This window comes from Harmonia axyridis, chromosome X (genome assembly GCF_914767665.1).
Source record: "Harmonia axyridis chromosome X, icHarAxyr1.1, whole genome shotgun sequence".
In the NCBI taxonomy this organism is placed as follows: Eukaryota; Metazoa; Arthropoda; class Insecta; order Coleoptera; family Coccinellidae; genus Harmonia; species Harmonia axyridis.
Genome location: NC_059508.1, coordinates 262,417 through 279,157, shown reverse-complemented (window position 1 = coordinate 279,157; position 16,741 = coordinate 262,417). Strand labels below are relative to the sequence as shown.

The window sequence follows — 16,741 nt, the reverse complement described above, 5'->3', positions numbered from 1 at the left end:
GAAACAGTCATTTTTCAGAGAACAAATCAACATATCTATGAACTGTTTTTTGATATCTTATTATTTCGAAAAAAGAGATGCGGGGTCCTTTTCCTCTATAGTTCTAGAATTTGGAACACCCTGTGCGTAGTTGAATTTTTCGATAACTCTAATAACTTTCGAAATCTTTCTTCCAGATCCATTGGAGAAATCCAACATCGAGTTCCAATCTACGACTCAGAAACCTCTGAAGATGCTCACCGCAGTACTAAGCGAAACGTCAGATGAGAAACCGACTAGACCCCAGCTTAAAAGTCCCCCTTATTCTCCAATCTGTAGGATAATCCTACTGTGAAAGCTTTCGGCATTTCAGAATTTTATGTTTTTCTCTATCTTGAATATGGGAAATTGCGATAGTCTTCATTTTTGTCAGTAAAGTGAAAAAAAATTAAATGAGGGATGATAGAACGCAATACCGCAATGTTTAGATCCAAAACAGACAAGATGATGACCATCTCGAAGATATGATTTATTACAGTGTGATGGTCGAAAATTAACCTTGTATGGACATAACAATGACTAGTCATTATTTTAATTGAATCATGTATGTATTCTAAGAAGCGTTTTCAATTCTTCAGCCTGTCAGAGCCTTTCTGTTATCAGAGACAACCACATATATAGATACTAAATAAATATAACGGGATACTTATGGAACGCTTTTAAACACTTCAATTGAATTTGGACCGTTTAGATCTTAATTATCAAGGGCGTAGAAATGGGGGGGTACTGGGAGTAATTACCCCCCAAGATTTTCGAAATATAAAGTTTTAGAAATCTCGCAAAGACGATGAATGAAAATTTCTCCATGAAAAATACCAATAATAATCGTTTCACTTTCCTTTGAAATCGACACGTCGGTAAAAAATCGGACTCCTTTACGGTTTTTGAGTTTATTAACCCTTTCGAGATGAGTACTTTTATTGCACTACAAGCTCGTCTTTGTCCGAGGTTAATTATTTTCCTTTATCTATCCGCTTTCTCGGCATCGCCCCTTATTTGCCATCTGTGATTTTTGCATTCGTCATCGGTATACACTTACCGTTGTTTTCGGTTTTTTGTATCATTCTCGTCACAAAATTTCAATATTGTAGAACTGAACTGAGTTATTCGCATCGAAAAATTGTCTAGGCTGTGTTGTACAATTTATTGTGTTTCATTCAAATTGCAATTTATTTGTGAAGACATCAGTTTTGAATTGACTATATTTATAGATTGTTCATAAATTGGAGATACAAATGAAAATGACAGATTTCTCGGATCATTTCAAGAAAAAAAGTCCTATAACATGAGTCCGCAAACGCTTTGTTTTTGGAGATACAGGTGTTAAAGTTCAAGTTTTTCTCTCATAGCACCTTCTTTTCACAAGATATTCAACTTGAATTGGTATTGATATTCCAATTTTAAGTTTTCATCATGTGATATCCTAATTTGGAATGCAAATCTACAGGGTGAATTTGTTCTGGAAGGGTGCCCGCTTCTTTCAACCAGAATTATTTTTTTTTGAACCACTGGTAGCTTAGAAAAATTTAAAAAGAAACTCTGGTTCAGTAGTACACTTTTTGGTTTGTTGTAGTTTTGTCGTATCTGCAATCGATTTCGAGAAAAAAATTCAAACAGCTCTCTCTATAGTAATTCCCAGAATAATCCAAATTATTGTAAGTATTCAGTTAGGAAGCTGTGATAAATTAATTAATTATAAGTGTTACTACTTATTTACCAACTGTATAGCGCAGATTAATAAAGATTCGATAAACTGGTTGAGCATCACAAAAAAGTGGGACTTCAAGAAACGCCCTGTATCTCGAAAACAAAGAGTTTGCGGGCTCATGTTTATGGGCCATTTTATTTGTAAAATTATTCAAGGAATCTCTCATTTTCCTTTGTACCTGCAATTCAGCAACACCCAGTATAAGATAAGAACAATCGAATTGGTAATAAAAAAATTATTTCGAGTAATTCGGTTCAAACTTCATTATCAAACCTCTTTTTCTCACATTATAGATATGAGTAAACAATGTCGTCAAAAAACTTTTTTTTTTCAATTCCCCCCCAAGAAAAAAAAAGATCTACGCCCTTGTATGGAACGCTTTTAAGCACTTCAATTGAATTTGGACCGTTTAAATCATGATTATACCTACATGATTTCACTCTCACTGCAATTAAATATGATCTAGAGATACGGAGTGGCAATTATAAGCTTATAGGGAGATAATAAATCGAAATGGAAATTATTCTCGAATTATTGAAGTCCATTTGGAATTGAAGCGCGCTTTTCCAAAGTTCATAACTAGCCTAATGAACCAACTATTGTTGAAAATTCATAACTTTCGTTTCCGTCCAAAAATTGGTTGTTAATGACATTTTGGAGCATCAGAGTCAAGGGCGTAGGTCTTTTTTTTCTTTGGGGGGTTAGGTTAGGTTAGGTCCGATTTTTTGCTGTCGTGCCGATTTTAAAGAAAAGTAGAAAGAGTATTGGTTCATTATATGGAAGAATTTTCGTTCTTCGTCTTTCAGAGAATTCTAAATTTTTTTATTTTGGGGGGTGGTAGATTAACCCCCAAAAAAAAAATGGACACTCTTCCAGAAAAAGTATCACCATGTAGATTTGCATTCAAAATTGGTATATGATGAGAAAAAAATCAATCTTTAACACCCTGTATCTCCAAAATACGTTTGTGCGACCATGTTTATAGGAATTTTTTCTTAAAATAATCCGAGAAATACGTTTTTTCCGTTTGTACCTACAATTTGGGAACATCTTGTATATACAGATTAAACAAATGTCTTTTTATTGGGTTTATCCCAAGGCCAAGGAAATACAGTGGTTTTCAGATAAGATTTTATTGGGTTTTTGGCCAGAAATTCGATATTGCTACTCAGAAACCATGATTTTTTTTTCTATCAATTTGTTCTCTCAATCTGAAAATTTGTTAAATGGTAATAATTTTTTAACTTTCATCCGATTGGAGTGAAATTAAGTCCAAATACCCCTGAAACTGGGATACTTACAACTACACCTACTGACCTATATACACATAGACAAAAGTTTAAAAAAATGCTTTGTAATTTTTTGTTATTCACACTCATTTTTCAATAAACATGCACATAGTTTCTATTCTTCCATTTAACAGTTTTCGTAGTAGAAAAATATTTTAAAACACACTGTACAGCTAACAGAAAGTTTTTATTCTGCACTATCCGAAACATCAACTTAAAAATACAAGATCAAAGATTTAGTATCATTTTGACCAAAAACTAACAAAATATTTCGTGTTGGAAATTTTGCTTATCTGACATTGAAAATTTTGCACCATATCTAGACATTAATAAATACCAACAGTATAAGTGGTCAAATTATATTACAAGTGAGTTCTAACAAGTCAAAGGGAAAACAAACACCTTTTAAGCCATTCATATAATTTATTTGTATACATATATTTATTTTTTATAATTTGCTTTCTGAATGTGCATCCTACACCTAAGAACACATTGTTAAAACACCTTCTCAACAGTTTAGCGCCTATTCCACCATTTTGTAGTTTCCTAAATTACATACACATCACCAAAATTTTTGATTATGCAGCGGTCATCATTTGTGGGCAGTTTGGTATATTGCAAGTGTTGTAGTTTTTAGTTCTTGTCCTGGCCTCAAAGTAATCGAACAGAATCGGTTGGTGACAGAACTTGCACTCCTACAAGAATATTTTTGTTAATATGCTTTTGTAATTACATAAGCTTCACAATTCTTCTTTTTCTGAAGAAGAAAAGTTTTCTGTACTTACTTATTTGTAAGAACAGAAATATTAAGGTTATTATACTTTTGTAATTATGTAAAAAGTGACTCAACTTACAGCATCACAATTGCGTCCAATTAGTGGGATGTCGAGACTTTTCCACACATCTTTCATGTCGGCAACCAGAGTATCCATCAATTCTTTGTTGTGGAATGGTGTAGGAGCCAATCTTAATTTTTCTTCTCCTCTAGCCACTGTCGGATAGTTGATGGCTTGGATATAATGCGATTTCTCCTTCATCAAAGTATCGCTGATAAGACTACATTTACTCGGATCTCCAATCCTTATAGGTATAATATGACTTGGAGTGTGTTCTACAGGGAATCCTTCACGTAATAAAGTGTTCCTTAAGTATTTCACGTTACTTTGATGGCGTTTCCTTAATTCCCGACCTTCCTCAGACGCTAGAACATCTACAGCTTTAGCTGCACCGGCAAGGACAGTTGGGGGTAATGAGGTTGTAAAAATGAATCCTGCTGCGTAAGATCTTATCATGTCGATTAGGGACGATGAAGATGCTGTAATTATAGTTCTTTAATACATCAGAAGTAATATGTCTTAAGATTACATACCTATATATCCTCCAATGTTTCCGAAAGCCTTTCCTAATGTGCCGGATATTATATCCATTTTGTGCAATTGATGATCTCTTTCACCGATACCAGCACCATGTTCACCATATAATCCAACAGCGTGTACTTCATCGACAAATGTCAATGCGCCATACTTATGTGCAACATCGCAGAGTTCCTGAAAATTACATATTCAAAAATTACAGAGTTAAAATAATAAGTTAATTCCACGTAACATGTCCTTGAAGAGTATTCTCCACATAAAAGCTTCATGAAATTAATGTGGCTGAATAAGTAATGCTATTTTTGAATACAGAGTGAATCAATAGTGCTCGATTGGTCAATAACTCTTGGAAATTATGGCCTAGAAGAATGATCGGCAGTACTCAGCGCATAGACTTGTTTTGTCACAGAATAAGAGAAAAATGATTCCTCACCTCAAGTGGGCAAACAGCTCCGGTCATGGAATGTACCGTTTCAAATGCAACTATTTTAGGAACAGCCTTGTCCACTTTACTCAAAAGCTCTTCTAAATGTGCTGGATTATTGTGCTTGAAAATATGTTTAGGTACTTGGCTATTTCTTATACCCTGAATCATAGAAGCATGATTACCAGCATCAGAAAATATGTGACACCCTAGAAGAATCGGTTTAGTTTATGATGAAAGAATTTTAATTCTACTAACCAGGCAGCGATTTGGCTAAAGTGTATAATGTTGAATCATTGGCTACAAAACAAGAGGTAAATAACAAGGCAGCATCTTTTTGGTGTAATTTAGCCAACTTCTTCTCTAATGTTTCATGAAGAGTTGAGTTTCCTGAGATATTACGGGTTCCTCCAGCTCCTGAACCATAAGTATCCAAAGCCTCACTAAAAAAAATAATTATGTCGCATGATGTTTTCTTAGAACAGAATATTATTTATATTGGGATATTGCAGATTTGACTCGATACTGCTTTTTCCACTTCAAAAATGAAAAAAATTCAATAATAATTCTTTTGAAGAGTGTTCATTCACATAACACGAAGTATCCTTGTCCATTTAACCTGCTTCTAAGAATAGAAATAGCGATCTGAATTTATCAACTAACTATTTACAAATTTTCGTTGAGCCGCCTTGTATACAGGGTGTTCCTAAATTGGAGGTACAAAGCAAAATGAGAAGAAAAAAAGGCCTACAAACATGGACCCGCAAATGATTTGTTTTCAAGATACAGGGACTCATGTAGTCCTACTTTCTTGTAATGACTATACCAGTTTATCGAATCTTTATTAACCTTTGTTCAAATTTGAATATCTATGCCAATGAGAAATGCTACAAGAAAGAAACTTAAAAAAAAGCAAACTTTATCACCCTGTATCTCGAAAGCAAAGAGTGCGGTCCCATGTTTATTTATAGGAGATGTTTTTCTTAAAATGATATGAGGAATCTGTAATATCCATTTGTACCTCCAATTTAGGAACTCCCTGTATTTAAGTATAAAATGGGAATAAAAGTCCAAGTAAATTATTATGTCCTTTAGTTCCCAAAGAATATTTATAGTTGTATTTATTTCTGAATTATGAATAAATTGTAGAAATTAAAATTTAAGGAAAATCAACTGATATTAATTCTCCTAGAACAATTTAACTCGTCAAATCTAATTTCTAATTGCAATCTATGTTCAATAAATCCATTTGAATTTCCATTTCATTCAATATGCAAAATGGAAAATTCTTTTTATGATCATAGTATACGCTTTAAACAGGTTGAACGTCAATCTCAATCGTATGATCAGTTCATTAACTTGCTAATATAAACATATCAATATTCATTCAGTTCACTCTTCAAACAATGTTCAATGAATAAATTCAACAGGATAGCATTGTAATTTGATTAACGCAATTCAATTGATGTTTACATATTTCATAATCAATAGGTAAGTATTGTCTGCAAAAACTAAGTTTTCTACCACCACTTTGGAATTCATCCAAAAAAACATGTAATAATTCTGGTGGGTAAATATTTCAAGGACAAGTTCTAATTAAAATTTCAATCCAAAAGCAAAGAATTGATTTCAATTTGTACTATAATCAAGCTAATGTTCCAGACACATGAAAGTCAATATTGGAATGAGCCACTTCAATTAGGCTGAAAATGAACATCTTTTCTATGCAGTAATTAATAAAGAACCTTTTCCAATTAATCCAATTAATGAAATGAAAAAATTAGAGTGGATGGAAAAATAATTATAAGAAAATTAACCAATTAGAAGAATATACTGCAGAATTTTTATAATTATATTTTAAGATATTAAATGTTAATTCATTTTCATTAAAAAATTCATGCTTCAATTCGAAGATTATTGTTTTTTTTTTGATGAATCAGTATAAAATATGTTATTCCATAAAAATGTAATCACAAATGCACAACAGGAACTTGGGAAAACGTTCAAAAAGAAAGATGATAAGTGAAGCCACACTGCTGATAATGATATAAAATATCTAATCAAACTAGAAGCCTTACGCTAATTCAGCATCAGAAATCAACGAATCCAGTAATCTGACACTGGATAAGATAAGCACTTATTAATCTATCTTCAATGCTAATTTTTTTTGTCAGAGAAATGAAGATTTCAAATTTTGATCTCTAGATACAGATAGGTATTATTTAATGATCACATAACTTTTTTAAAATTGAAATTTACGATTTATATATATAAATATTTAAAAAAGATTTAATAAAACTTTAATATATAAGATTGTTGAAAAGCTAAGATGTCAGAATGAAATAGTCTACATTTTATCGTAGTAATGAAACATTTTTGGTTTTCAATTGTTATCGATAGTAGTATTAGAAAGTTCAAGCTCACCTGACTGCATTTTTCACTTCCGGATGACAAGACATTCCCAAGTAGTCGTTAGAGCACCATACTGTTATCGGTTTTTCACCCCAGGTATATTCCAATGCTTTAGGAAACTGACCAGGACCTGCCAGTCGATTAACTTTTTTGAAAATCCTGTATGAATGTTCCCTTTTCTTTTTGATTATTTGGTCATGGAAAAATGTTTCATAAGGGAAAACAGGTTTACCTTGAATTACATCAGAATATAAGTATGTCATATCAACTATTTTAACATGATAATCTCACTTTCACTTTTGCCTAAATCATCAGATTTAATCTCGATGGTATCATTGTCAATTGTTGGTTTAACAACGTTCTTTACTTTATTCAAGAAAGGGCAAGGTGCAACATTTGTCTCTGATGCTGTGAAGAAATCATAGTTATTTTATTTTATAATTTTTTTGAAATATTATCACACTTACAGTCTGCTTTCACTTGAGATTCTGGTTTTGTATCATTTGTTAAGGCTCTAGATATAACAGGACATTGATTGCCATAGGTTTTTACCAAGAGAGGAGCGTAGGTTTTTACGTAATTTTGTCCAAAGCGAGTCAAAAATGGGCAAGGCATTTTAAGTTGGTGTTTTGTGAAACAAATTCTGAAATTCAGAGTTATTTAACGAGTTGAATTATGATGGTTTACTTAATTTTCCAAGAAATTTTCTCGAAATATTTCAAAATCTCAACCTCAAAAATCTATCTATCAAACCCTAGTAGGTAAAAGGTCCTGAATGAATAACCTACGAAACTCTTACCTACTAAACATGAACGCTAAGCACTAGGAAACAACAAACTGAAAACACTTTTTGTAAGAGGAAAAGAAGTGGCGTGCAAACTGTTCAAACAAGAGTTCCTACCCAACTGATATCAATCCATACAGAAAGGTGGACTGAATAGGAGCACGCAAAAATTAATTATCATTGATGCAATCCATTGACAAGGACAAGATTTCTAAATTCATGCTCCCTTCCATGCGCTCTTCTGTATGATGTATTGCCTCCTTTTGTGTTTTACTGCTGAACTTGCGAAAATCTCCATACTTTTTCTATTTATTTTACGGCTATATTCCAAGTTCCTACTATTCATTCGCATAGCCACTAATGCAATTCAAACTTAAACACCAAAATATATGCCAAAATGCATAATATCAACTGATATTTACAATGTATAAACAAAAACATAAAATTTTTTGAATTTACAGTGAAAAAAGGTTTAATTAGAAAAGTTGATATAGAAAACTAGTAGGTATCGCATTAGTTAATATGATTTTTTTTGTATCATATCGTCGTTTCGTTTTTTGTTTATTTCAGTTACTTGCTATATGTCAGCGAGTCATTATACATGCTTTGAAATAAAATAATAGGTAATCACATTTTCTACATATAGAGCATTCTAAGCTTTATAATATATATCATTTTAAAATCGAAGCTCTCTAAAATTAATCCTTCCATTCATACATCATTTATCTATAATATGGAAATCCCCAATACAAGGTTGTATCAGCTTTCACTATCATTCGAATAATAATAATAATCTTTGCATATTATATGTACAAGGATATTTTTGAACTATAAAATTGTTCGAGATTAAATGAGATTTTGAAATGTTGTGAAAACCAGTTACATAAATCTTAATAAAATTTTTATTTAGTAGGCAATTTTTGCGTTAGTTCAGCCTTTTTCCGCAAAAGTTGGACAAAATGAACTGAAAATTTGGCGCTGCGATCGCTTGTTCTTGGATGCGACATAAAAAATTCAAAATTTGATGTATTGTATGGTCAAAATGATAAAATTTTAATCTTAAATATAAAATGACAGGACATGTTAAAATCTAGGCTTGAATATTTCCACGAGTTCATTTAGTTACTAAAATATTCGTTGATTTACGCTGTTATATATCACTCAATACTTTATAACTTTTAGCTTCAAGTAGCGAAAATTTGAAGTTCACTCGACTTGAATTCCGGAGACAGCAATTCCCATTCATGTTTTTAATTGGCTAGTTCTACGCTGTCAACTTATGGAATATCTCTAGTTATCGTCTCGCTTATGTTAATCATTCTTGGATGAGTGTACATACATCCTGACTATCTTCGTTTAGGCGTGGTGGACATCCTTTATGATTACAATTCTTTCTAAAAAAAAAGTAACTCTTCTTGGACCCCCTCGTATACATATTAAATTATTTATTGATAAAAACTTATCGGCCAACCCACATTTTTAACATTACGAAAATTTTGTCGGCTCCCAGACGAGCGATCGCAGCGCCATATTTTCAGTTCATTTTTTTTTGCGGAAAAAGGCTGAACTAACGCAAGAATTGCCTACTAAATTGAAGCCTCGAAAATTTCATGGGTCTAGACCTAGGAAATTTCTCGAATTTTTTTAACTGGTTTTTTCTGGTAAAGTTCGTTTTTATAGGATTCTTCCCACACACATATTCAACATTTTATGGCTCTCAGATTCATACTGGGGCTTCATTGGTGCAAATGATCTTCAATACAAAAATTGAAATTTAGGCATATGAAATGTCTGTAGAAGTAACTAATAAACGACACATAATATAATTGTTCACATAAACTGGAATCTTACTTAGAATACCATAAATTTTAAAATTTTCCATAATATAATTACGGATTAAATTAATATAAATACTATATACTATAATTACAGAGTAAAATGTCTGCAGAAGCAATAAAAAGCAATAAATTCATAAATTCAAGTTACTCATCAGATACATCCTCGATTCTTCCATGAATTCGTTCCTGTTCCTCGTTTCGTAAATCTGAAATTGTGTATTAGGAACATAGGAAGGCGAGGAGGTATTCGGAGTAATCATAGAAGGTTCTATGAAGGTTACTCCTAATACCTCAACTATTTCTATGGTCAACGAAAGGCAACGACATTTCACGAAGCGAGTAACAACATGGGCGTAGCCAGGGGGTGGTTTAGGGTTTTTTCTCTAAGAATCAACTGTAGAAATTCATGCATAAACCCCCTTGATAATGTTACCACAAAATTCGAAATAACTCAATTTTGGGGGCGTCTAGGGAGGAACTGATTGCAAATAGGAATTCTGCATGGAAAATACTTTATTACATCAAATTTTGGAGTCGATCTGAATCAAAAACTTATTTTGGCGAAAAAATATCTAAGGTTATCTTTGTTTTTTACGAAAAATACGACCGATCGAATTTGAACTTTTTATGGTGTATTTAGATAGTTTCGAGGATGTAAAAAAATTTGTATACACATTTAAAGCACTATTTTTCTACAAAATTGGCCATATCTCACCTCTGGGAAGTGCTATGAAGAAACGGGTGGTAGATGTATATTCAGAATCGAAAATTCTGCATGTAACCAAATTTTGAATGTCATCCGCAGCCAATTTTTTTTTTCAAGAAAACTCCCACAAAACGCTCGATATCTTGGTTCACAGTGCTCCTAGGAATTATCTGATTGCAAATCGGTATTGAGCATCGAGATTTCGTCATTTAATCAAATTTTGAAACAGATCCGGCCATAAAATCTCCTAGTAAAATTTTCCCAAAAGGACTTTTTTCTAGGATTCGGTAGTGTCATCTACGAAGAATAGCTCAAACAAGGATTTGGTGAGGGTAGCTAATTACAGGATTCGATCTAAGTTGGGTCGCGGACAAAAATAGTTCCATAAGATGCGGACAGAGGGCTACTCGATTGATGCTTCACAACTGAGGTTGTGTTTGTTTTTTTTTCGAAAAAATTGACCGATCGAATTTGGAACATTTCATGGAGTATTTGAAGGGTTTCGAGGATGTAGATTCCGAATTATTATTTCTACTAAAGAAATGTAATCTCTATTAGTGTTATCTATGTATATTATTTATCTACAGTCTGAAGGACTCCAGTTATGTAATTCACTCCTGAAAAGCATTCAATCAATCTTCTAGTACAAAAAAACTTTTGTTTGTTTTTGTTATTCATACCCTGAACTACTGAGGTCACTCAATTCTTCTTTCATGTGCTCAATTATCAGTATTTCATTACTACCTACATGATAAAACCATCTTTGGGTAAAATAAAACACAATGAATTGATAAAATACAGATCACTTTATTATAAACAGTACACTAAAACATGACTCAAAAATTCCTGAAATATGGTTATAAATAATATAAGGAGAAATATATTGGGAATAGAATAAAGTGAAAATTGAAATTTAAAAATGATGTAGAAGATATTGATTGCTTTAAGTATTTTTGTGGCTAGTAAAATACCAAAAATCTGTTTCCAATGTTGAAGCACATACAAATCCTATGTAATTAAGTAATGTGTTATTTCTCCTCCTTTTTTATTTAGATTTTATCTTAAATTTCCCATGCAATTAAATTACTAACAATATCTGAAATATTGAGCAAGTAAATAGTTCGACATACAAAAATCCTAAGACAGTTTAAGTCTCTGAAAAATTTTCAACTTATAAATTGATAACTCAGAAAAATCAATAGAAAAGTTGCCAGAGTCATTCAACTAGTCCAAGGGCTGTAATTCAGTATAAATCGGCAAAAATTAATGATAATACATAAAAAAAAAGTATTGTAACGTTGAAATGTGTAATTTTCAGATATTCTTAGGATTAGAACTGAATAATCGTTCGTTCTTGATCATGAAAACAAACAAAAAAATTTCAGATATAGTGCGTCTACGTAATGAAATATATATTCACATAGCTAAGCCATTTTGTTGATGATCGATGAATGTAATGTGTTCAATTGATTTGTCCATCTATCTAAAGCACTATATCTTGCTGAATTAATGCTAGTACGGTCCAACAGTAACACTGAGTTCACTTGATCCATTCTACCTTGAATTGTACTGAAAAAAGAAAAAATTCAATTAGACTGATTAGAGTTTCAGGAGAAAACATGAATTCAGCTCAAAAATTTCGATTTCTAATTCTAAGTTGTTTTTTGTTGATTGAGTAGGATTATATAAATCAATAAAATAAAAAATCAATTAGCATAATAACAGACAAATGAAATGGTTTTTCATAATACAAATGCAGAAGACATTGATATTCTTCCACAAGTTCAAAATTCAAAAACGAACCAAGAATTGGCGAGTTTTGATTTTTAACGGATGTAGGAATGAGCCTTCCGTATAAGTATTATACATTATTATCTCTAATTCACTGGGTTTTTATTGATATTTCCATGAATATCGTTTAGTGATTTTTGCATTGAAAAATGTTGGTGGGCACAATTGTTTTCTGCATCATAGATTTGAAATATAAATCTGTGACAAGAGAGTTTTGAGTACCAACATAATATTGAAAAATAACTATGAAATCTGTAAGAAAAAACTGAGATATTTCTGCACGATTTTGGTTTTGGGCATGGCAGAATGAAAGGATTTGTCACAGAATTAGAGAAATAAAAAATTCATACCTACAAGTTAATTCAATTCATAATTGCCAGTGTACTTGTGTAATTAAATAATTTATTGAATTAGAACCTGATGAAAATCAATGAAAGTGTTTTAGCAGAGAATATCAATGCAAGATTTGGAAATCAAGAGTCTCACCCAAATTACTTACTTGTCCAAAATACAGGACACTAAAAGATTTTCGACTTCCGTAACGTCAATGTTTAATTCTCTAGATATAAAAGGTATTCTTATCCTAGTATATGGTTTGATTAACTTTATGAGTACTTGTGTCCTTATGTTACGTAGAAGATCTGAAAGAACAGGTTAAACAAAAATTAAAGGTTATCCAAGGGGTTTCACTCAAATTTTTCCACCATTATCATTAAAAAGTACTTCAGTTTTGCAAACTGCGACTGCAAACTCTTCTAGTGTATTTAACAATTTCAATGCTTTGTTGAACCTTGTATTGTGCCATTTTCAGTAATGGTGTCGTCAAATGTCAAAGATGACAGCTGCCAAGATAGCATTCTATTCAAAATGAAACCTCTTTTTGGAGAACTCTGTATATACAGAATGTTCCTCAATTGGAGGTTCAGAAGAAAATGAGAGATTCCTTGCATAATTTTAAAATGTTTTTTAGATACAGAGTGTTTCTTGTAGTCTTTCTTTTTTGTGATAATTATAACAGTTTATCGAATCTTTATTAATATTCGTTATAGATTGGGTGAATATGTACCAAAACTTATAATTAGTTTATTCATCAGAAGTTATGAACTGGATCTTTATAATAATTTGGATTTTCCTGAGGAAGACTAAAGAATTGTTTGAAATTTTTTTTTTGAAATCAGTAGCAGATAGGACAACACTGAAGAAACCAAAAAATGTCATACTGGTCAAAAGTTTCTTTTTACATTTTTCTACCAGTGGTCCACCAAAAAAAAGATCTGAAGGAAGTTCCAGAAAGAATATCACCCTGTAGATTTGAATTGAAAAATTAGCATATCATGTGATGATAACTTCAGAATTGAAGTATGTATGCCGAATTTGAGTCTTTTGAAGTGAAGGGCTACACAGAAAAAAACATTGTTTAAAAAAAATCATACCAAAGGCAAAACTCTAATTTTGGGGAAATTCATAAAAACACTTCCCTTCAAAGAAAAATGGAAGTATTGTAATATTCCTAACTTCCACAGATCATTCAATTGTTCTGATAACACCACACATTATTTTCGTCCATCCATAGGCAAAGATTGACAGAACATGAAGTCACATGGTGGTGTTCCCCCTTAAAATATTTCAAGGAATTTGTCATTTTCATTTATACCTCCAATTTAAAAACACCTTGTATAGAATCATACCTTCAATGTGTTCTCTAATAAATGGATCATCCATTATATTCTGCCTATTTAGTTTTAGTATGCTCTCGAAGTCGTTAATATCATTTGTTTGGTAAGCGTTGACCAAATTAGTCATTGCTAAGATTTCTGGATCATTCTTGTATGGTTTGGCTTCTTGAGAATCGAATGGGTTGATTCCAGACTTCATCAACCTACCGAAAATGAAGAATTTGGAAAAAAATCCAGCAAAATTGAAAAATATATGAACTCACATATTAGCTAATACTAAATATTTGAGGCAGGTGGTACGTCTTGGACTTCCTGACTCATCGTAGTTTTTAAAGGCCTCAAAGAAATCTGTGTGAGCTTTTTCAAATTCTTGTTCACGCAAGTGCATCTTGCCGCCACATTCTTATGAAAAAAAATTATATTAGTACAATATATCTTACCAATTTGTGGTATAAAATTAATTATTGAAACTGTTACTTACCACGGATGACACCCATTATCAAAGGATGAGGAATAGCAGACTTAATATGCAAGGATTGTTCATATAAAGCTTTCAACTTCTTGTTATTTTTCTGGGCAGTATACATTTGAATTTCTAAAGCATATATTTCCAACAACTGTGTACCTTTTTTCAAATCATCTTCACCATCATCAGTTTGACATGACTGATGTAATTGCTTCAGTATTTTTGCTAACTTATTGAAATCACCTCTATCGTAGTATAATTTTCCTAGTTTGGTATTTGTTTTGAACCACAGTCTATCATTTTTCGCATCTTTCAATGCTTCTAATGTAGTTTCATAAAAATCTTGTAGTAACTCCATCTGCAAATCAAAGTTTTTACTATAATACTTTCCAGGTGATAAATGAAGACTCACATTTTTTGAGGTTGAAATATAGTCGAGGATCGAATTTATTGATTTTTCGCTATGATTTCTAGTAACAGCACTCTTAATATATGTTAGAAGTTGTTTATACCTGGACATCATTTGCTCAAAATTACCCTAAAATAAAATAAATCAGAACAATGTCAATCAAAGGCAACACAAATTACTAATTTAAAATTAATTTTTATCATTTGTTTGAGTGCTTTGAATCCCCATTCTCCTTTTTCTCCACTTTCAAGATCCAAAACTTTTTGAAATGAGATAAGAGCAGCTTTAGGTTCCTCCTCTTTTAAAGATTTACTATTGTAATATTGATTTTCTAAATCTACATCTGGTTCGGAGTTACTATCTTCCGAGTATTCCTGTAAAAAACAATGAATATAGATACCGATGTTGTAGATTTTGAATCTGATGCTTCAAGAAGCATTCAACTAGTAAAAATAACATTTGTAAAAACTATTTTTGAAGGCATACGAATTTTTAAATGATTTCATTCTTTATCCATATTGAACCTTTTTAACCAGTTCATAGCAAAGGCAAATTAATGAATGTAAACATTTCGAAAGAAGAGAGTTACTAGATAACTGATAATGAGCTTCTAGAATCCAACAATACAATTATTATTTATTATTATATAGTATATTGGTATTGCTAGAAATTTGACAGTTATATAGATTTCAACTTGCCAATCCATAATCCTCTTCATCTTCACACATAAAATCATCCTCAGGATCAGACATTTTGTGTGCTTTTCGGGTTTCCTTTAAATAAATCCTACAAAAAAATCACAGGCTTTGAGGTATTAGGCTAAGAATCTTGAATAAAAATTGACACCGAAACAGAATATTATTCCGTAATGTCAAATCAGATGACGGAAAAACAAGTATGGCTCTTCTAATTTTCTGCGAGTGTAGTTTTTTTATCGGACTCTAGATTTTCAGATTAACCAGCTATCAAAATTCAAAATAGTTCTTGAAAAGTGTAGAAATTCCATATTAATTATATTTTTTAATATAATAAATTCAATGATATTCTTGATCATTTTTGTTAGAGATAGAGATACTAAAATAATAATATTATAACATTAAATTATAACAATAAATATACATTGCTATCGAATTGTACATTGTTTATTTAATCTAGCAGAATTACGTTACTCAGTACATTTGAGGTGAATATAATTATTAATGTAAGTAAGATATTAAACGTTGATTTTGTAATTTTTCGAAGATTCAACATAACAAATGAAAATGGTTTGTAAAGGGTTTTCCAATAAGAACAGCCACCTAACTGGGTAGCTATCACTTTTGAAGCTGTCATCTTTTGATATTTTACTAGTAAAAACTACGCCATTACTAAAAATGGAACGATACACGCTCCAACAACGAATTGAAATTGCTGGAATTAACTATGAAAATGGCAATAGTGGAAATGGTGGAAAAATTTGAGCTGTTAGTGATGTGAAGAATTGAAATTGTGTGCGTCGCTCAAAAACTAGTGAGAATATTGCTGCTTTCGCCTGTAGTGTAGGTTTATGTCAATGTTCCACAATCGTTTCAAGATTTTAAAGATGGAATTCGTGAAGTTATCGTGGACCTACAGCCGCAAATGTGCTGTTATCGCTTTCCATCGTTAATGGCATACCTTCTTCTTTACAATGAAATAAACATGCTTTGATTTCTCTCAAAATGTACTCGTTTTTTGTTCAATATCAAAATGAAACCTGTTATTGGAAAACCCTATAATATTCAGCCCTATATATTCTCAAAGTTAGATAGTTAGACGAAAGCAATATGTATTGTCTAAATATTGAA

General features: G+C 31.7%; 2 protein-coding genes across 3 annotated transcripts; both read right to left on the bottom strand.

The window, feature by feature from the left end:
- Nucleotides 1-3,439: 3,439 nt before the first annotated feature.
- LOC123685962 (5-aminolevulinate synthase, erythroid-specific, mitochondrial) lies at nt 3,440-8,228 on the bottom strand. Its single transcript, XM_045625865.1, has 9 exons — nt 8,045-8,228; nt 7,713-7,888; nt 7,537-7,653; nt 7,258-7,477; nt 5,092-5,276; nt 4,843-5,042; nt 4,406-4,583; nt 3,891-4,351; nt 3,440-3,731 (listed from the first exon to the last, which is right to left on the bottom strand). Exons 1-9 carry the CDS (start codon nt 8,053-8,055, stop codon nt 3,615-3,617), a joined length of 1,665 nt encoding a protein of 554 aa, XP_045481821.1. The 5' UTR covers nt 8,056-8,228; the 3' UTR covers nt 3,440-3,614.
- A 3,132-nt stretch (nt 8,229-11,360) lies between these two features.
- LOC123685996 (COP9 signalosome complex subunit 2) lies at nt 11,361-15,777 on the bottom strand. 2 transcript variants are annotated; one of them, XM_045625900.1, is made up of 8 exons: nt 15,614-15,777; nt 15,095-15,289; nt 14,919-15,044; nt 14,522-14,864; nt 14,304-14,442; nt 14,053-14,243; nt 12,864-13,005; nt 11,361-12,142 (listed from the first exon to the last, which is right to left on the bottom strand). In XM_045625900.1, exons 1-8 carry the CDS (start codon nt 15,665-15,667, stop codon nt 11,998-12,000), a joined length of 1,335 nt encoding a protein of 444 aa, XP_045481856.1. In that variant the 5' UTR covers nt 15,668-15,777; the 3' UTR covers nt 11,361-11,997. The 2 variants fall into 2 exon arrangements, with proteins under 2 accessions (XP_045481856.1, XP_045481855.1); XM_045625899.1 differs by having other exon boundaries at nt 14,522-15,044; nt 15,614-15,774.
- Nucleotides 15,778-16,741: the final 964 nt, after the last annotated feature.